At 36.5% G+C, this 22,539-nt stretch overlaps 1 protein-coding gene across 19 annotated transcripts in view; it reads right to left on the minus strand.

Annotated features, from left to right (window-relative positions):
- Window positions 1-785: 785 nt before the first annotated feature.
- Window positions 786-22,539, minus strand: part of LOC148756635 (membrane cofactor protein-like) — a 97,583-nt gene continuing 75,829 nt past the window's right edge. For 16 of the 19 annotated variants that reach the window (XM_088801677.1, XM_088801675.1, XM_088801669.1 and 13 more), the window contains 4 exons: window positions 13,998-14,048; window positions 12,497-12,532; window positions 11,935-11,995; window positions 786-3,646 (listed from right to left, as the gene is read on the minus strand). In XM_088801677.1, the coding sequence (XP_088657803.1) occupies window positions 3,577-3,646; window positions 11,935-11,995; window positions 12,497-12,532; window positions 13,998-14,048 (218 nt within the window). In that variant the 3' untranslated portion in view covers window positions 786-3,576. The remainder of the gene's footprint in view (window positions 3,647-11,934; window positions 11,996-12,496; window positions 12,533-13,997; window positions 14,049-22,539) is intronic. The other 3 variants (XM_088801683.1, XM_088801676.1, XM_088801685.1) reach the window with 1 other exon arrangement.

Below are 22,539 nucleotides of genomic sequence, written 5' to 3' on the forward strand. Positions count from 1 at the left end.
AGATACACATGCCGCCCTCACCCCGTCTTGCTCGTAATTAAGTTCAAGTACAGGGGGAGATGGTAGTGCAGCTGTGGAGCAGGTGGCAGTGGGCAGAGGGGCAGGACACAGGCTTTAGCGTTCGATCTGGGATCTACACCATTTATTAGTCACGTGACTGGACACATTATTGAACCACATTAAGGAGCCATTTCTTCTCCTGCCAAAATGACTATTGGGAGAATTAAAGAGCACAACTTGGTGTTCAAATGTTGCTTCCTTCTCTGCCCTTAGAGCAGACATACCATTATTTCCAGGGGCCATAAAAAGATACAAGCCTGTATCTAGAGGCCTAAAGAACTGGTAGGAACTTACAGATTCTGTGTCTCTTTCTCTTGGTTATGGTATCAGTGGAAATAGAGACGTGTTTTTTAGCTTCAAACAACCAAAGAAGGTGATGTAATTAAGATGTGGAATATTTAAACACAGTTTGCAAATCTTATGTTCAGGCAAATTTTGAAAACAAAACTCAATTCTTGTGTTCGAAGATTATCTACTTAATACACTTTTAGGACACCATTTTTTTGTGTCACACCAGAGTGTGGTATCACACAAAAACCTGTGAGCAGGAGCGGCACATGATGGGCTGGGAGTGGAGAAGCCCAGACATACTTCAGGCTCTGAGACGTGAGGGGCAGGAGCGATGACTGTGGGAGTGAAATGGTTAGAGGAGACGGGCCCCAATTAAAAACACTCTGATTTGAGAGAAAACACACTGGAAATAAATACATCATCACAAATGAAACTTCTCCAATCCTGCATTTTATTTTTTAATCAGTTTGGAAGATCCAGTTTTCAAAAAAATGAATAAAGACCTTTATACATGGGACTTCTTACTTCACTGCAAACACATTCCTCTAATTTTGAAAATTTTTAAAATTCAAATATGCTTCTTTCTCTGTCATTAAAACAAAGTTTTCTAGAGAAAACTATTGTCCTCATATATTTAAGTAATTAACAAATTATTTGACAACAGAACATAATTGATATTTACACATATGAGATATGACAATTTGCGAACTTGTTGCAATGATGTTGTTAACCTTTTTTGTTATCAGAGGGATTATTCATTATGAATTTGTACCAACTGGACAAACAGTTAACCAAGTTTACTATTTGGAGGTGATCAAAAGACTGCATGAAAAAGTTAGACGACCCGAACTTTTCACCAACAATTCATGGCTCTTGCATCACGACAATGCACCAGCTCACACAGCACTGTCTGTGAGGGAGTTTTTAGCCAGTAAACAAATAACTGCATTGGAATCCTCCCGACTTACCTGATCTGGACCCCAATGATTTCTTTCTCTACCTGAAGATAAAGGAAATATTGAAAGGAAGACATTTTGATAACATTCAGAACATCGAGGGTAGTACAACAGCTTTCATGGCCATTCCAGAAGGAGTTTCAAAATTTCTTTGAAGGTGGACTAGGCACTGGCATCAGGGCATAACTTCCAAGGGGAGCACTTCAAAGGTGACCGTAGTGATATTCAGCAATGAGGTATGCAGCACCTTTTCTAGGATAGGTTTGGGAACTTGTCAGACCTCATATATACCAATCTCACATATAAATATATTCAAATAAGAAAACTAAAATAGAAGCCGAACCTACTATAAAAGTCAATTTACATTGGTAAGTATAACAATCTTCGGTTGAAAAATACTTCAAATAGGCTTAAAAAAAATAAATAGTATCGCATACTCACTTTTAAGCAAATACTAATTCATGAAAATAAGTGCATAACTTCAACTCTATATTTAATTCAGAATTACAGTTTATTTCTGCTCGAACTCATCTTCCTAAAGTCCCTCACCAGCAATTACAAAGGGAAGGAACACTTATGGTGCATTATAAACACGTCTTTATAGAGTAAAACAGTATTTACTCTGGTCCACTCTGCTTCCCCAGCCGTGTCCTTCTCAAGGCAATGCTTCTTTGGCCCATGAGCTACTAATATAAAAGTATAAAAGAAAACTTGTAAAAATGTAATTTGCATTAGAGTGGCAGTCCCTCCTCTTTGCCCGCTGGCTCATTTGAAAGTGACCCTGCCTGGCATGAGACTCAGAAGAGGGAGGGATCTATTCCACCTGAGCACAAAGTGATACCTGAGCTAGGCCCTTTTTCATCCCTTCCTAGGACCAATGACCAGCACACAGTTAAGTTTCCTTTGCTGGAATACATGGCTTAATGCTTACTCCCCCTTTTAGCAGTTGAGGTGCGATGCACACACACTGAGATTCTGATACAACTTGAGGTTTTCCGATGAATTTACTCCCTACAGAACTGCCTTCATTTAGATGATGTGTTTAAGTGAGACATCTTTTTACTCGAGTATGGAGAGAGAAAACCACCCAGTCCAGAGTTCAGAGTGATTCTGTCTCTTGAAGAGTGGAATTCTCCTTAAGCAAATGACAAGGCCACAGCGCTCACCTTGTACCAAGCTGGCATCCTTCTTACGGGGGTCAGAGCCGTCTAAGTTTTACAGAAGTAAGCATGCAATGGACTCCCAGTTCTTACTGATGTCTCAGAGTGGCTTATTGGTATTGAAAAAGGTGAAGAACAAATTCCATTAATTAATTTTATGTCTTTTTCAAATCAATAAGTTACAAATAATTTTTTTAAATAGAATCCTAGCCTATATTTACTGTAAGAGTACTTCCAAGAATACTCTTAGTTAAGGAAGTCAAACTTGTCCAAATTCCCAATTTTCAGTGAGCTTATTTTTAAGGGCTGAAGTAGTATACACATATCTGTACAGGCTTTTTACAATATACGTAATGTATACACTTAAGGTATACAGCATGATTTGATAACGTGTATATTATGAAATGATTACCGTAAGTTTAGTTAACACCCATGACCTCACAATTACAAAATGTTTTTTCTTCCTTGTGATCAGAACTTTTAAAATCTCTTAGGAACTTGCCAATATGCATAGAGTATTACTAATTACAGTCACCATGCTGTATATTACATCCCAATATGTGCTTAGAACTAGAAGCTTGTATCTTTTTACCACCTTCACCAAATTCCCTCACCCCACCACCCCCACCCCCAGCAACCACAAATCTCATTTTTCATTAGGTTTGTTATAGATTCCACACATAAGTGAGACCACACACTATTTGTCTTTCTCTCTATGACTTAGTTCATATAGGAAAATGCCTTCAAGGTCCATTCACGTTGTCACAAATGTCAGGACTTCTTATTTATGGCTGGAGTATTCCACTGTATATGTATTCCACATTTTCTTTATCCACTGATCCATCAATAGACACTTAGGTTGTTTCCATGTCTTTGTTACTGTAAATAATGCTGCAATAACCAGGGTGGTACAGATATCTCTTCCACAGAGTGATTTCATTTCCTTTGGATATATACCCAGAAGTGGGATTGCTGGATCATATGGATCTAATTTTAATTTTTTGAGGAAACTCCACACTGTTTTCATAGTAGCTATACAAATTTAATGTAAATCTTGACATTGTACCAGAACCAAAAGACAATGTGTTACACTCATTTGTGGAAACCATTTAGTGAGTCTGCTTTGCAGTGGTTGATTTATTCTGGTAAGTGCTGTATGAAGCGCTACTCTCTCCTTCCCTAAAGGCAAGATAAAAAGACAGCATCAGAGATGAACATACTTAAGTACATAATGAAAAACGCACGATTAAAATAAACTGTATTTATAGCATCAAGAGTCCCTGATCTAGGAAATACAGTAGTACCTCGGTTTTCGAACGTCTCTGTTGACGAACATTTTGGTTTACAAACGCTGTAAAACCAGAAGTAAATGCTTTGATTTTCAAACACACCTCAGAAGTCGGAAACGTCATGCAGCTTCCGCTGAGTGCAAGATCCTTAGGCCTCGCTGTCGGCTGTTTTTGACTGTTTCAGAACTCGAATGGTCTTCCGGAATGGGTTACGTTCTAAAACCGAGGTACCACTGTAAATGATTCTTTTAAAACAATTTCAAATGTTCAACTAGCCTCACTGTAGAATCCCTTCTTCTATCCTGATATATTTTTCATTCTCTGTAGACAAGAAATGGAGCAGCCGCATGTAAAACACTTAGTAAATGTTTCTCATTTTAATTTATAGCCAATAGGAAAGACTAGAGACAAACGTGTTTTCCTAATATCGCAATTTTAAATCTACCTCTGAGATGAAACTGTTAAAAAGGTAATGATTCCGACAGTGTTCGCGTCAGTGACGCCTCACTTACTCCCAGTGCCAAGGAAATCGTGTTCTGGTAAGAGAGTCTCCTCAATAACTAAACTTTGTATCACACTCTTATTCTGACAATAGACATCTTTCTAAAAAAATATGTAACGTGGGTAAATTTAAATTTTCTAGAAGCCACATTCAAAAAAGTAAAACAGGAAAATTAATTTTAATATATTGTACTTGTCCCAGTCCAGCCAAAATATTAACATTTGCCACATACTTTACATTGTTTTGGTACTAAGTCTGAAATCTGGTGTGTATTTTATACTTACAGCACATCTTACATCGGACCTGCCACTTCTGCAGTCCTCAGGAGCCACACATAACCACCGACTTTTGAATTAGAAAATGCAGTTGTAGTTCCTGCCTTAGCAAACTGACTCTAACACACTGACTAAAGCTAAAACTGGACCGGTCAGTTATTTACAGGATGCTTGTCACAGCAGACACTTCAGGGATGCCTATCCAATGTAAGAGCTAATCTGTCACATTGGGACGCTTCAGTATTTCTCTTGTGGGGGAGGCCATCACTGACGGCCACCACTGTCACAGTACCGCACTTGTGAAATGGCAATTTCCTAAGGACTGTTGTGGGGCCAGACTTAATCGTTAGGCCTGTCACCTAATTCTCCAAGATGCCTATAGTTTTCTATTTTTCAAAGTCAGTCATCTTATTTTCTGGAGTAGTGGAATATTTTCAGATGCTTCTTGACTTCTGCACTGAGTACAGTTTCTTCCCATGGCTCATTTGTTTTCAACCTGAGGGATAATCTCTGTGAAACTGTTACAAGACCTCTCATTTTCCTTGGATGCGTCTAAATCTTGTGAAGGTGCTCTCTCAACTAACCACAAAATCTTTGTTTTTTTATTAGTTTTCTGTTTAAATTATTTTAAGAGTTTGTTGAATGCTCAAGAATTTGAGAACCAAGTAGAAAAATGTTCAAGATAATTCGATCCTTCAGATTTTTGCCTTATGTCATTATACTCCCCATCACCTGACCTGACCACTATGTATAGCGAATTCAAAAAAGTTTGTGACATTCTTTTAAACAGACAGCTTAAAAGTTACAATGTTACTGAATCAGTCATTTTTAAGTAACATTAAAAATAGATTTTACGTTGTAACAAATAATAAATAACCTTAATGGAAAAAAGGGGAAATATTTAGTCATAGGAAATAAAATATATAAAGTATGCGAATACTTCTAATGAATGTGGCAATCTCTCACTCATCCGTGGATGATATAATGAGGATAAAGAAAATCATGCATCTATGAAAAAAATATTCACTACAAAGAAGTGAAAACATTTAAGGTAAACAAAAGGCATCTAGTTTTTGGAACCACACAGTCATGATGTGCAAAATGAACACAGCAGCAGCAAAGGACACGGCAAGAACTGCGGACTCCAAGACTAGATAGTATGGCAGAAGAATTAGTTAAGGAAGGAAACTGGAAGGGAGAAGGAAGGTGCGACAGATGAGGCCCATTTCAGCCAATTGGGATCCTATTCTATTCTTACCTGAGAGCTAAGAAACAGAAAAGTGTAGTAGATACTTTAATCTTGTGGCCATTTTCATAATAATTTTAAAAAATGACTATTTCTGCTACTTTTCTAGTTTGATATGAAGGCTGTAGATGGGTAATTGTATTTCCAAATCATCGTAAGCACAAAGTTTACATCAATCCATTTGGTACCAAATTTTAACAGCAATATTTGATTATCTGTGTCTGGTACCCTGCTTCCAGAGTTACACCTAAAATTAGAGACGTATCTGCAAATATTTTGGAGTCTCATAAATTAGTTTCTAAGGCAACGGCCACCAATTTGGGGAGGAAGGAAGATTATGGACATTGAACAGTACAAAGAATAAAAACCTTCACTTTTCCTAAAGGAAAATAAAGTTAAGTATCACACCACATCGTTTTTAGCACATATACATAGTTGAGGAGCCTTTTGAAAAATCCGATTATCTAAAACAGGAGAGAAACTTGCCTACAAACTTGATTGTGTTTATTCACATTTCAAGAATAAGGGCACATCAATACTAGTGGTCACTCTATTTACTCAAAGTGCAGTCCAGCCCCACCAGCAGCATCACTTGGAGCTCATTAGAAATAGACTTTCAGAAAACTAATGTTACTGACCTTTAATCTGGGGAGTCAATGCTCAGATAATTCTTCAGCATTAAAAAACCCGTTAACTGGTAGCTACAGTGTTTGATTCATACTTGTTTAAGAACCTTTAAGTATTTTGATACGGTGATGTTTTATTTATTTATTTTTAAAATTAATTTTTTTAAATTACAGTTGACATAGAATATGGTATTAGTTTCATGTGCACTACACAGTAGACAGTTAGATAACTTATGATCACCCTGATAAATTTAGTACCCGTATGACACCATACATTGTTATCACAGTGTTACTCACTAGATTCCCCAACTTAAATTTGACAACCTCATGACTACTGTGTTTCCCTGAAAATCAGACCAGATCTTTTTTTTTAATTTTTGCTCCAAAAGACACATTAGGGCTTATATTCAAGGCATGTCATCCTGAAAAAACATGCTAGGGCTTATTTTCCAGTTAGGTCTTATTTTCAAGGAAACACAGTGTTTTGTAACTACTAATTGTACCTCTTAATCCCTTAATCCCTTCCCCCCCTTCATTTGTGCCCTCCAACACCCCTCCCATCTGGCAACCATCAAAATGTTCTGTTTATCTAAGTTTATTTTGTTTGTTCTTTTTTATTTTTTAGATTCCACATGTAAATGAAATCATATGGTATTTGTCTTTCTCTGGCTCATTTCACTCAGCATAATACACTCTAGGTCTATCCATGTTGTTACAGATGGCAATACTTCATTCATTTTTATGGCTAAGTAATGTTCTATTTTATATACGTACCACTTTTTCTTTATCCATTTAACTACTGATGGACACTTAAGTTGCTTCCATATATGGCTATTGCAAATAAACCTGCAATGAACATATGGGTGCATATGTCTTTTTGAATTGCTATTTTGGGTTTCTTTAGATAAGTACCCAGAAGTGGAATTACTAGGTCCTTCTTGGTCTCTTCTTATAGTCTTTTTTTAAAGTCTATATTGTCTGGTATAAGTATTGCTATCCCAGCTTTTTGTTGTTGTTTCCATTTTCATGAAATATATTTTTTTCCATCCCTTTATTGTCAGTCTGAGTGTGTCTCTCAATTTGAAGTGTCTTGTAAGCAGAATATGTAAGCATTTTGTTTTCTTATCCATTCACCCACCCTACGTCTTTTCATTGGCGCACTTAACCCATTTACATTTAAATTAATTGTTGATAGATATGTAGTTATTGTCATTTTATTATTCATATTGTTATCATTTTTTAACTTCTTCTTAAAGAAGTCCCTTTAACATTTATTGTAATACTGGTTTGGTGGTGATGAACACCTTTAGATTTTTCTTGTCTGGGAAGCTCTTTATCTGTCCTTTGATTCTAAATGATAGCTTTGCTGGGTAGAGTAATTTTAGTCATAGGTCCTTGCTTTTCATCACTTCGAATATTTCTTGCCAATCCATTCTGGCCTGCAAAGTTTCTGTTGAGAATTCAACTGACATTCTTTCTTTCTTTCTTTTTTTAAATTAAAGTTTATTGGGGTGACAATTGTTAGTAAAGTTACAAAGGTTTCAGGTGTACAGTTCTATAATATATCATCTTTGTGTGATCCCTTCTACTTTCATCTACCACCTTCCTCCCCCTTTGCCCTCTGGTAACCGCTAAACTGTTGTCTATGAGTTTTTTTGTATATAAAACTGAAAACAACAAAGGAACAAGACAACCAAATAAACTGACATTATTATGGGAGCACTTTTGTAGGTAACTAACTGCCTTTCACTCGCTACTTTTAAGATTCTCTCTGTTTTGAATATTTGGCATTTAATTATGATGTGTCTTGGTGTTGGCCTCTTTGGGTTCATCTTGTTTGGGACTCTCTGAGCTTCTTGGGCTTGTATGTATGTCTATTTCCTTTGTCAGGTTAGAAAAGTTTTCCATCATTATTTCTTCAAATAGGTTTTAAATCCCTTGACCTCTCTTTATTTTTTCTGGCACCCCAATGATGCAAATATTTGTATACTTGATGTTGTCCCAGTGGCTCCTTAAACTCTCCTCATTTTTTTGGATTCTTTTTTCTTTTTGCTGTTCTGATTGTTTTCTCCTACCTTAGCTTCCAAATCACTGATTTGATTCTCTGCTTTATCTAACCTACTGTTGATTCCCTCTAATGTATTCTTCATTTCAGTTATTGTATTATTTTCTGACTGTTTTTTTGTCTGGTAGGTCTTATTTTCAGGGAAACACAGTATGTTTTCTAGCTGTTTTTGTGTGTCCTACTTCTGTTGAAGTTTTCACTGAGCTCATCAGCATCCTTATAACCAGTGTTTTGAACTCTGCATCTAGTAGATTGCTTGTCTCTATTTTGTTTAGTTCTTTTCTGGAGCTTTGTTCTGTTCTTTCATTTGGGACATGTTTCTTTCTCTATTTTGGCTGCCTCCCTGTGTTTTTTTCTATATACGTGTTTCCTCGAAAATAAGACCTAGCTAAACCATCAGCTCTAATGCATCTTTTGGAGCAAAAATTAATATAAGACCCGGTCTTATTTTAATACAATATAAGACCAGGTAATGTAATGTAATATAATATAATATAATATAATATAATATAATATAATATAATATAATATAATATAATATAATATAATAATACTGTGTCTTATATTAATTTTGCTCCAAAAGATGCATTAGAACTGATGGTCGGGCTAGGTCTTATTTTCAGGGAAACACGGTATTAGGTCAAGCTACTATGTCTCCTGGCCTTAGTACAGTGGCCTTATATAGTAGGTGCCCTGTGGGACCTAGTGGCCCAGTCTCCCTGGTCACTTGAGCCTGGTGCTCCAGGTATGTCACTTGTGTGAGTTGTATGTACCTCCTGTTATAGTTGAGTCATGGTTGCTATTTGCACATCAATAGGAGGGGTTGTCCCTCAAACTGATTGGTTGTGAGGACTGGCTGTGACTACAGTGGAGGAGCTGTGGTGCAGGGGCTGACCCCACAGAGCAGGATTTGCTTTAGTGAGGCTCTGGTGCCTGCCCAATCTACCCTTCAGGTGTATTGTTTGTGGAGATGGTTGGGTGGTGCTTTAGTGTGATCTGAAGCTGGCCACTGGGAGTGTTGTTTCTGGGGCCTCTTGGAAGGGGATCTGTTACAGGCCAAGTTCAGCACTGGCTGTGACTTTTCAGGAGCCACTCGGTATGAGCTACAAAGTGATGTACAGTTGCTCGCCCTTTATGCTGGGCTTGGAGGTGCCTGAGAGAAGCTAAGCTGTAAACCAAGGCTGGCTCCCACTAATGCTGGGTTTGGGCCTGCCTAGCAAGAGTTATGGGGCATGCTAAGGCTAAGTAATGCTTCTTTGGGGTTTGTGAACCTTTGAAAGATTTTAGGAAAGTCTGTAGCATGAGCTAAGACAGGCTCTTTGTACGGAAAAGCCACTGAAAGCGGCATGGGTGGGACCACAAGTTGGGTGGGGTGAGGTCTCATAGAATCACCAGGGCAGGGTGAATGGTGTTAGCTAGGTGGATAGAGATTCAGGTATGGCACCAGCCTGGGACTGCACGCTGGGTGTGGGAGGGTGCAACAAAGGAACAATGGCTTCTTCCAGCATTTCTGTCTGAGAGAAAGTTATCCCACCAGCTCTCATCTGGAAATCACACAACTCAGTTCCTCCTCATATGTCTCTGGTGCCTTTTGAGCTGCTGCCCCAGCATTGGAGCTCAGAGTGAGTGAGTTCATCAGAGAGTAAGTCCATGCATGGGCCCTTTAAGAAGAATGCCTGGGACTGCAGCCACCCTCTGTCTCACTCAGCCACAATCTCCACTAGTTTTCACAGCCAGAAATTATGGGGACTTCTCTTCCTGGTACTGGGGAGCCTGGTGGTGACTGTGACCCCTCATTCCTCAAGGGCAGAGTGGGGGGCTGTGTAGCCAAGATATTCCTTCAGATTTTTAACTGCCACACTTGGGTGTGGGACCAGCCCATTCCATGTCTCTGCCCCTCCTGCCAGTTTGGAGGTGGCTTGTTTTGTATGTCCTTAGTTATAGGACTCCTGTACAGCTAGATTTCAAGTGATTCTCAATGACGGTTTTTCTGTAGTTTAGTTGTAATTTTGATGTGGTCATGAGAGAAGGAAAGTACAGCATTTACCTACTCTGCCATTGCAACAGATACAATGATGTTTTAAACAAAGAAGGAAAGTGAGGAACAAAAAGCTATTCTTTAGCTTTCTTCAGAAGTTATTTCTATGCAAACTTTTTGGAATGTAAAACATTCCACTGAGATCATTTCCTACTCTGACTACTGTTTGCATGTAATTTTAAGAATATACTCCTGATAGAGAAGTTGAATATGTATATTACATGATCTACAGTATAAGATTCAAATGAAGGCATTGTGGGTATTTATAAAGGTAATCATTAGTATAAAAAAGTTTAAAAAAAAAAAAAAAAAAAAAAGTTTGAGCTCTTTATGTGTGAAGAACGTACTTTTCAAACATATGGTGATGGAAGGAGAACTGACTCTGGGTAGTGAACACAATGTGATATATAGCTGATGTATTACAGAATTGTACACCTGAAACCTATGTAACTTTACTAACAATTGTCACCCCAATAAACTTCGATTTAAAAAAAAGACATACTTTTATTACATTGTCTAAACCCAATGGTTAATATAAAAGGAAAATATAAAACCACAAATACCAAAATCCTAAAAATATTAGTTTGATTTCAAAGCTATCTCCAAAGCAACAGAGAATAACAACTCTCTAAAAATCACATGTTTCACTCTTGGTCTATTCTGTAGGATTTATTCTAAGTCTTTCATTGCATTGCAAATTATTTCATTAAAATTTAAGTTTGATGTTTAAAAGCTCTGTTCTCCTTAGAAGACTTGTATCTGTACATTTTTTTTATTTTAAGTTCCCCCTTTTACAATAATGAAGTATCTTGATAATCTTACCGCCCTCAGCAACTTTAAGTTTAACCTTATCAGTTTTACTGCAACCTAGTAAATTAAGAGAACATAAGAGGGAAATCAAATAGGGATTTTAATTCCTTAGTTTAATTTCTTAGTTTAACATTCATAAATAACACCTCTAAATGAAAAGAAATCAAATTGGGTATTTGAATGAAGACACCTACATACGCTTCTTACAACTATCTAAGTTATACAGACAAATGTAAGCCTTCATCCTAAGAAGTCCAGTGAATACAACTGTCATAGTCTCCACAGTGAACTATTTTAAATTTAATCCTGGCCAAGAGTCCAATTTAGGAAACAGAGTATATACCTAATGGGGAAGGTCCCAATAATTTGCTGCAGAATTTCAACCTCAAATCCCACAGATAGTCATAATAGCTACTGCAGTTCTTCACAGATTACTCTTGTTACAATGATATTAAAAGTAGCTGAAAATATTTTTAGCAAATGTAATTCTGATGACATACTTATATAGGCACATTCTTTAAAAAGGCAGCATGCAATACGGAGTACAAACAAAGCTGCAAAAAAATATGTCAGGTGTGAGAAGCACCAATACATTCAAGAAACATGTTTAATTTACCCTTTTTTCCTGATGTGAAGAATTTTGTACACACAGGTGCCAACTACTGCAATGCCAACAACTACAAGAAAACAGGGAAAAAATGACATGTAACTCTAAAAGCCAATACCAAGATTCAAAATCTAGCAGAAGAAATTGTTGGTTACATTTCAGTAGTCAGAAAATGTTATTTAATTTAAGTACATATACATTCCAGCTGGACTCTTCACTGTCTAAATGCAATTCCCTGAAATTACTTATGGTCCACAGTAACTCAAAGAAGAGTCCTTATTGCTTAATTTAGAAAATTACTCAAAGTATATTTGGGATGCACACTCATTTGACTAATCACCCCCAAAAACATGTATTATTTAGGATTTGTTACTAAGTGGACATGTAGCATATAAAAGAATATACAATTACCAACACAAGGCAATACATCATATAAAAGGTCAGGTACTTATGGACTGGTTTACTTAATTTCAAGTTATAAAAACCATGGAAATCGAAAAGTCATTAAAAAAAATAATGTGTTTCACATTACTATTTTGATTTAAGTGTTATGCAAGCGTGGGACACTTACGTACAGTAAGAACAATCACAGTAATGAGTCTTCCATCTGAGAAAATAAAACCAGTTTGAAAATAATTGATCACATGTGGGTCTTCAGATAGCAGTTGCATTTTAATTTTGACCAGATGACTTACAAACTTCAGCAAAGAAAAAGTGTACAAATTTAGTGTGACTGCTAGTGCATCCAGGTCATTTTGATCACAGAAACTTCTAATCCAATTCCAGCCTTAGGGTTAACTTGTGAATGTTTTAATAGGAATCTCACTTGTTATTGTTTTGTGCTGTAGTTACCACACCAGGTTACTTAGTGAAAATTAGTAGAAAAATTAGAATTTACTAGATTAGAGGAAAATCGTTTTAAGAAAGTATTATCCCCTTATAGTTGGTTTAATTCAGTATTCAGTCTATTATTCTTATGGATTTTGCTAAAAATTTAAATTATATTGTTCCCCAACAGTAAGTCTGTGGAATAAGTCATAAATAAAGTTCTATTAATGGATTACATAGATGCATTTTGCAGTCTTCACAAACAATAAGTTATCATAAATCCTTCCTCATGCACCTCCACCCCAAATTAAGACATAATTACTGAGGAGATTATAAGAATGCCAATGAAACACCAGGGCACATGGAGAAAAATTATGCATAGAAACAAATATGCATTTTTGACTATCCAGAAAGCAATAAATAATACTATAAAATCTTAATTCTTACAAATGTTGGTACCTCTGCTCCTAAACTGTCATTATTTTTTCTATAAGCCATATATTTCTATAAGCCAATGCATACAATGTCAGGTTTACCTCTGCTCTTTTCATTTCTAATAAATCAAGATATGAAGATTGCATTAGATTTACTGGTACAATGACAGTTTGACCACAATGTTGAAAGGGAAAACATAACAAGTCTAGGTACATTTAGTAAAAGAATTAACCTTATTAAACTAGTCTAATGTAAATAAAATACATACTTTTGTTCATTTATTCATCAAGAAATCTTTATATTTTATTTAAATGTCACAACCATACTTCATTATTTTCTTTAACATATATTGTGTGAACCCTGTGAGTCTATATAAAATGTGCTTTAACAGCCTATTTTAGAAAAGAGCTAACCCAAATTATAGTACTCTAAGGATTTTGTATAAAAGGTATGAATAGAAAGAAAATTTATTTACAAATAGCCATTATAAAATAATATTATCATATGGGAAGCAAGTTATGCTTTATGTATTTTAACTGAAATATAACCACAGTATTTGATAAAGTTACCTCACCGTACTAGGAATCCTAATTTGAGGCACCCCTTAGAAACTATCATTATCTATGTATCTACATATACCACACTTACTTTTGTCATAGTATCTGCACTATTAAAACAAGTACAACTGTCAATTATCACCCATTTGTGACAGGTTGTTTCTTCTCTAACTACAGATAATTGAAATATAGTATTTCCATGTAGAACTCTAAGGTCTCATAATGCAAGGTTATTAATAACCCAAATAATACCTAAATCATTGATGGCTTTAGGTGGTGACTCATCACTGGGAGTAGGATGTTCTAGAAAAAAGAAAAAAAAATGGAAATAAGTTAAAAAGAAAAAGTAGAAAAAAACAAAGCTTACAAGCCTGTAAATCAATGGGTCATTTTCCTTACATAAATTATCCTGATTCTTGTTAAAGGTAGTATCATAAAGTATTAAACATTTATATTCAGTATCTTTATCATTCTTCTTCCTCTCCAGTAACGTTTCCTGTGACAATATTCTGTGGTATAGCATGCAAATTTATCATGAGTGTAATGTCAGTATTAGCCTATGCACTCAATATGATTCTACTTAAACCTACTTAACCAAGAGGGTGAGACTCCTACAATGGAAATTATAAAACACTACTGAAAGAAATCGAAGACTGCATAAATAAATGAAAAGAAATCTTGTGTTCATCTATTAGAAGAATTAATATTGCCAAGATGTTAATACTACACAAAGCAGTATACAGATTAAATGTAACCCCCATCACCATCTTGAATATGCAATTTGCAGAAAGAGAAAAATCCAAACTATAATTAATATGGAATCTCAAAGGACTAGGAATAGCCAAGACAATCTTGAACAGAAAAGCAAAGTTGAGAGAACTTACACTTCCTGATTCCAGAACTTACTCAAAAGAGGGACAGACCAATGGAATAGAACACAGAGTCCAGAAATAAACCTTTGTATACATGGTGAAATGATTGTCTGCAAGGGTGCTAAGAACATTTTAATTGGGAAAGGGCAGTTGTGCCAACAAGCAGTTCATGGAAAGCTGGATATCTATACATACAAAAGAATGAAGTTACTTTACATCACATACAAAAATTAATTCAAAATGGATCAAAGAACTAAAACTATAAAACTCGTAGAAGAAAAGATAGAAAACAAGGTTCATGATGTTGGATCTGACAATGATGTAACACATCTTGGATGTAAATAAAAAGCACAGGCAACATAAGAAAAAAATAAATTGGACTTTATCAAAATTAAAAACTTTTGTTTATTAATGGACACTATCAATAGAATAAAATGGCAATCCATAAAATAATACATGTACAAATAATACATCTGATATGGGATTAATATCCAAAATACACAATGAACTACTAAGACTCAATAACAGAAAAAACAACAACAAACACCCCCAAGGATTCAGAGAACGTCTGGGTTGGCGAAAGCACTGAGGTGCTGAGAGAGTGGTGCCTGGGAAACGCTTTCCTTCACCGCTTCTCTCATGGAATAAAATGTTGTAGAAGTGACGTCACAGGAATGGTGGCAGCGAAGTGGTCTTCTTGAGTTCTCCTCCAGAACTTACCACAAACTGAACATCTATAAACCATCACAGGACTCTGCTCATCACACAGAACAGCTAAGAGACTCATACGAGGATTACTTAAGGTGGGCAAACTGAGCGAGCAGGGGAAGAGGGAAGGGAGTGGAGTGGAGACGTGGACCACACCCATGGCTGCGGAGACGCAGGGGATCCCAGGACAGAACAGAGACCACAAGAGCCAAGAGGTGGGCTCTTTCCCTGCATCCCACAGCTGATCTCTTCTGCCTAGAGAGCAGCATATCCAGCATTTGAGGCAGTAACCTCAGCTGAGACCCCCAGCTGGGACCTAGGTTGGACAAAGCACTTAAATACCTTACCTGGGCCCCTCCCCCCACTCTCCCAATCCTACCCCCACCCTTACAGAGGCTCAAGCTGGCTCCTGAACTGAGGAGCAGCGTTAGATTACAGAGGAGCAGTAGTGCTCAGGATCTGGGAGGACCCAGTTTGCAGTTGCTGTGACCCAGGGAAGAGGCTGGGAACAGTGTGACACTGCTGGGCTGGGAGAGAGGACTCCTCCATGAGAAGACTCCTCCATCCCCAGCCTCCACCTTTTCTGGCCTGCGGGAAGAGTGTGACACGGCTGGGCTGGGAGAGAGACGACTCCTCTATCTCCAGCCCCCACCCTGTCTGGCCTGCCTAGGGCGGGGCAATTACAACAGTGGAGACACTCCCAGTGATCAGCAGTAGGTGGCAACTCGGGGCTTTCAGCAGCTCAGAAATCTCGTGCCCTCCACACACACAGACCCACCCAAGGAAGAAGTGCCCTAAGACTCAGGAGACCTGGGCACAGGGCTGGCTGTGTTGCTCTCAGTGTGCATATGTGCAGGCAAGGGCAGAAACTGCACTGACTTTGTAGAAACTACCATCCAGACCCCTCAGCCCCACTCATCTAAATCTGCAGTCCCAAGGTCACTCTGGGTACCAGGTAACCGGCTCTGCCTGCACAATACGCAGAGGACTCTTTGGGACCGCAGAGGACTCTTTGGGACAGCAGAGGACAACCTGGAGATTACTTGGTGGGCTTAAGCCAAGACTGGCGCTGCTTTTTGTTTTGTTTTGTTTTTGTATTTTTGATATTTATGCCTGTTGAGTGTGGGTTATCAGTTGTTTTTACATGTGAATGTATTTGGTTTTTTCTTTGTTGTTGTTCTTGTTGTTGTTGTTTTTGGTGATTTGCTTTGTTCTGAAATTACCCTACACAAGGGCCCAGCCCAAGAGGCACAAGATTCAACAAAACCAGAGGCCAACTCCAGACCAAATCAGAGTACTACCGGGTTTGACCTACAAGTGACACACCCAGAGAGAATTCTCTACAGGCACAAGAGCTCATAGGGACCTCTGGGATAATATCAAGTGCAACAACATGCGCATCATAAGAATATCAGAGGGAGAAGAGACGGAGCAAGGGATTGAGAACATATTTGAAGCAATAATGACCGAAAACTTCCCTAAACTGGTGAAGGAAACCGACATACAAGCCCAGGAAGTGCAGAGAGTTCCAACCAGGATAAACCCAAACAGGTCCACACCAAGACATATTAGAGTTAAAATGGCAAAGGTTAAAGATAAAGAGAGAGTCCTAAAAGCAGCAAGAGAGAAACAGCGGGTAACTTACAAGGGAACTCTTATCAGACTATCAAATGACTTTTCTACAGAAACATTGCAGGCCAGGAGGGAGTGGCAGGAGATACTCAAAGTGATGGAAAACAAAGGTCTACAACCTAGATTGCTTTATCCAGCAAGGCTATCATTTAAAATTGAAGGAGAGATAAAGAGCTTCCCAGAAAACAACAAGCTAAAAGAATTTATTACCACCAAGCCAGCATTGCAGGAAATATTAAAAGGGCTTCTGTAAACAGAAGAAAGATGAAAACAATCTAACTACAAATTTAAAAAATGGTAATAACTACGTACCTATCAATAATCACTTTAAATGTAAATGGATTAAATGCTCCAATCAAGAGACATAGGGTGGCTGAGTGGATAAGAAAGCAAGACCCTTGTATATGCTGTATACAAGAGACTCACCTCAGATCAAAAGACACACACAGGCTGAAAGTGAAGGGTTGAAGTAAGATACTTCATGCAAATGGAAATGAGAAAAAAGCTGGAGTTGTAATACTTATATCTGACAAAATAGACTTTAAAATTAAGAACACATTAAAAGACAAAGATGGGCACTATATAATAATAAAGGGATCAATCCAACAAGAGGACATAACCCTAGTAAACATCTATGCACCCAACATAGGAGCACCTAAATATATACAACAGATATTGACTGACATAAAGACAGAGATCAACAGTAACATTATCATAGTAGGGGACTAAAGAGTTTTTTCACAGCAAAGGAAACCATCAATAAAACAAGAAGGGATCCTACTGAATGGGAAAAGATATTTGCCAATGTTATATCCGATAAGGGGTTAATATCCCAAATTTACAAAAAACTCACTCAACTCAACTCTAAAAAAACAAACAACCCAATTAAAAAATGGGCAGAGGACATGAAGAGACATTTTTCTAAAAAGGACATACAGATGGCAAACAGACATATGAAAAAATGCTCAACCTCACTAACCATCAGAGAAATGCAAATAAAAACCACAATGAGATTCCACCTCACCCCAGTCAAATTGGCTATCATCAATAAATCAACAAACAGCAAGTGCTAGCGCGGTTGTGGAGAAAAGGGAACCTTCCTGCACTGTTGGTGGGATTACAGATTGGTGCAGCCACTATGGAAAACAGTATGGAGGTATCTCAAAAATCTGAAAATGGAACTAGCTTATGACCTAGCAATTCCACTCCTAGGTATCTATCTGGAGAAATCCAAAACTCTAATTAGAAAAAAATTTATGCACCCCTATGTTTATTGCAGCACTATATACAATAGCCAAGATATAGAAACAACCGAAATGCCCATCGGTAGACGACTAGATTAAGAAACTGTGGTACATTTATACAATGGAGTATTATGCAGCCATAAAGAAGAATGAAATCTTACCATTTGCAACAATATGGATGGACCTAGAGAACATTATGTTAAGTGAAATAAGTCAGACAGAGAAAGACAAATACCATATGATCTCACTTATATGTGGAATCTAAAAAAGAGAATAAGTGAATGAACTAATCTGAGTTTCGGAGACATAGAGGAAAAACTGAGGGTTGCTAGATAGAGGGGTTGGGGATAAAGGGGAAGGTGAGGGGATTAGAAAGTACAATCAGTAACCACAAGATTACCATGGGATACGAAAGTCAATTTGGGGAATGCAATCAATATTGTAAAGATTTTGTAGGGTATCTGATGGACACTTGTCTTATTAGGGAGTCCACCTCAGGGATGATGTAGATGCCTGATCACTGCACTGTACACCTGAAGCTGAAGCTGAACAATAATGAATGTCAACTACAATTTTGTATATATATAGTCACAAGAAGTGGAGTACAACATTAAGAATAGAGACGGTGGAAATGTAATGGTTGTGTGCGATGTCAGAGGGATTGTGGATGGGGGGAGGGGGGTTGTCACTGTGTGAGAGATATAAATGATAAATGTCTAACTATTACATTGTTTTGTACACCTGAAACTAATAAAAAAAAAGTTAAAATAAATAAATGAATAAAATTTAAAAAATAAATAAAAATGAAAATAAAAAAATAAATAAAATAAAATGTTGTAGACCAGCTTACTTTGGGTATTGATATTTATATACTATTGCAGGAAGGTACTCCTTATACCTGAATATACTTGGATTTCTGATTATGTTAACTATATATCTTAAAGTACATGTTATTTACAGCATATTATTAGGATACATATCAAATTGTCTTGTGTGTGCGTAATGCATATTAAATGTTTGAATGAGTGAATAGATGAATGAATCAGTAAGTTGTCATTATGCACGCTTTTAAGCTAATGCTAAGTATTAAAGGAGTCCAAATCACACACGCACACAAAAACCCAAATCAAAAATGGACAAAGAACTTGAATAGACATTTCTCCAAACAAGATATACAAAACACTACTAAGCAAATGTAAATATGATCTCTAGTCATTAGGAAATGCTAGCAAAAACCACAATGAGATATTCATATACATTAGGATGGCTAGTGTCAAAAAACAGAAAACAAGTGTAGGTAAAGAGGCGGAGAAGTTGGAACCTTTGTGCATCGCCAGTGGGAATGTAAAATGGTACAGGCACTGTGGAAGACAGTATGGCTGTTCCTCAAGAAAATAAACACAGAATTACCACACAGCCCAGCAATTCTACTCCTAGGGATATACACTCCCAATATTGTAAACAGGGACTCAAACAGTTACCCAAATGCCAATACTCAGAGAAGTATATTCAAAATAGCCAAAAGTTGGAAACAACCCAATGTCCACCAGCAGGTCAATGGATAACCAAATGTGATATATATAAACAATGGGATATTATTCAGCTACAAAAATAATAAAGTTCTGATTCTTGCTACAAGATGGTTGAATCTCGAAAACATCATGCTAAGTGAAATAAGCCAGGACATATTCTACTAAGTGAAATAAGGCAGAAATAATTCCACTTCTATGAGATACCTAGAATAGTCAAATTCATAAACAGAAAACTGAATAGCATTTACCAGGGCTAGGGTAAGATTATTATTATGGCAAGTTATTATTTAAGGGGTATCATATTTTACTTTGATATGAAAAAGTCTTGGAGATACAGTAGTGATGACAGTACAACAATGTGAATGTACTTAATACCACTGAAAGATATATGTAAAGTGGTTAAAGTGATAAAAAATAAAAGTTGATCTACATAAATTAGCATAAATAGTGGTCTGAACATTTCTGAATAGGAAGTGTTCTAAAAGATATAAAAACACTTCCATAGCACTAGAGTGAAAACTAAAATGGTATGGTGCTGGCAGAGGAATGGTCAGAGTTCAAGGGAACAGACAGATGACTGGAACACCTATGAATTTAACGTATGATAAAAACTGGCACCGCAGAACAGTTGGAGGGAAGACAACTTATGCAACACATGGGACTGAGTGGAGTGGAAAGTAACACTATCTCATTCAATATATCGTAATGTATATACAAGTTTCAGGTGTAACAATGATTTAAATGCAAAGAATGAAATCAAAACACGTGGCTGAAATGCTTATATTAACATAATTTCATCATGGGGAAGGCTTACAGCTTTTATAATAAAGACACAACACTCATAACCATTAGAGAAAAACTGATACATCCAACTACCTATTAATGTAAAACTTTTGCACATATAGATGACCACTGATGAGAGAATGATTAAATAAATATCACATATATATTAACGTCATCATTAAAAGGATGGGAATACATCTAAGTATAAGTCCACCTAAGACAGTAAGTGTAAAATGTGAGAGTTTTAGAAAACTATGAACAGCATGATCCCATTTCTGGTTAAGAAAAAAGGAAAAACATGCTAAAATATGTATATCTACGCAAGTAAGGATATTAATGTACAGAAACAGATAAAAAAGATACCTAAACTATTAATTAATTCAGGCAATGGACAGGGAAAGAGGAGACTAATCTTTTAGTCTGTATACTTTCCTGATGTTTGAAATTTTACAAATTTATATTCATATACTACTTATGTAATTAAAGTATAAAAAGGATTCCATATTTGACAGTATATTTTTTTAATTAAAATTTATTGGGGCTATAATAGTCAACAAAACTACATAGGTTTCAAGTGTACGATTCTATAATACATCATCTATATATTGCATTGTGTATTCACCACCCAGAGTCAGTTCTCCTTCCATCACCATATATTTGACCCCTTTACCCTCTTCTACTATCCCCCCTTACCCTCTGGTAACTACCAAACGATTGTCTGTGTCTATGAGTTTTTGTTTGTTTTGTTCCTTTGTTGCTTTCAGTTTTTATATCCCACATACCAGTGATGTCATATGGTTCTCAACTTTTTCTCTCTGACTTATTTCACTTAACATAATAATGTCAATATCCATCCATGTTGTTGCAAATGGCATTACTTCATCTTTTCTTACGGCAGAGTAGTAGTATAACATTGTGTATAGTATATACCGTATCTTCTTTATCCAACCAAAGGACACTTTGGTTGTTTCCATGTCTTGGCCACTGTTAATAAAACTGCAATGAACATCAGAGTACATAATATCTTTACGGATAAATGTTTTCTGATTTTTGGGGTAGATACCCAGGCGAGAGATTGCTGGATCATAGGATAACTCTATTTGTAATTTTTTTGGGAACTTCCATACTGTTTTTCATAGTGGCTGCACCAATCTACATCCCCACCAAGAGTGTGTGAGGGTTCCTTTTTCTCCACAGCCTCTCCAAAAACATAAGTATGAAATTTTAAAAGACAACTGACTAGTAAAAATAAGGCAAAGAAAAAAAACACACCCCTAAAATAATGTTCATTTCATGTTAAAATGAACATGTTAAAATGAAGCTTTAACTTATGAGTTCTGACAAATAAATAAGAAAATATTTTAGAAACCTAATAGAAAAATGAGCAAAAAACTTGCATAAATAAATGTAGGCCAAAAAAAGTTCAACTTTATTGATAACTAAAGAATGTGAATTAATACATGGCATCAATTTTCACCCATCACCTTATGATGTTCTTAATATAAATAGGAAAACAGTTACTGAATGTGGATGATTTGAAACTGGAAATGTAATTGGGATAGTAGGCTTGACACCAGCTTTATCAATACAAAATTCGGCATTTATTTTCATTCTTTATTTTTAAAAAAGATTATTTGTCAAAATGAAAACTACACATACTTTCCAAACTTTGCAATTCTACTTCTGGGAATTTAACCTAAATATACATCTACACAAGTATACATGGATGTTTTCATAAGAATGTTCACTATAGCTTTGTATTTTATAATAGAAATCCTAGAAGTTAATAATTAATAATAAAAACAATGTGTTAAAAATAAACATGTTGCTTAGCTGATAATCTCAAGATCCATCCATGGTGTCACAAATAAATCAGAAAAAGTCGAGAAGCATATGATTTCACTCACATGTGTGGTATAAAACTGAAAGCAACAAAGGAACAAAACAAACCAACCCATGAACCTCATAGACATGGAGAACAGTTTAGTGGTTACCAGAGGGTAAGGGAGGAGGAAGGTGGTAA

Source organism: Rhinolophus sinicus, chromosome 11, assembly GCF_057876585.1.
Source record: "Rhinolophus sinicus isolate RSI-liver-muscle chromosome 11, RSI-T2T, whole genome shotgun sequence".
Lineage (NCBI taxonomy): Eukaryota > Metazoa > Chordata > Mammalia > Chiroptera > Rhinolophidae > Rhinolophus > Rhinolophus sinicus.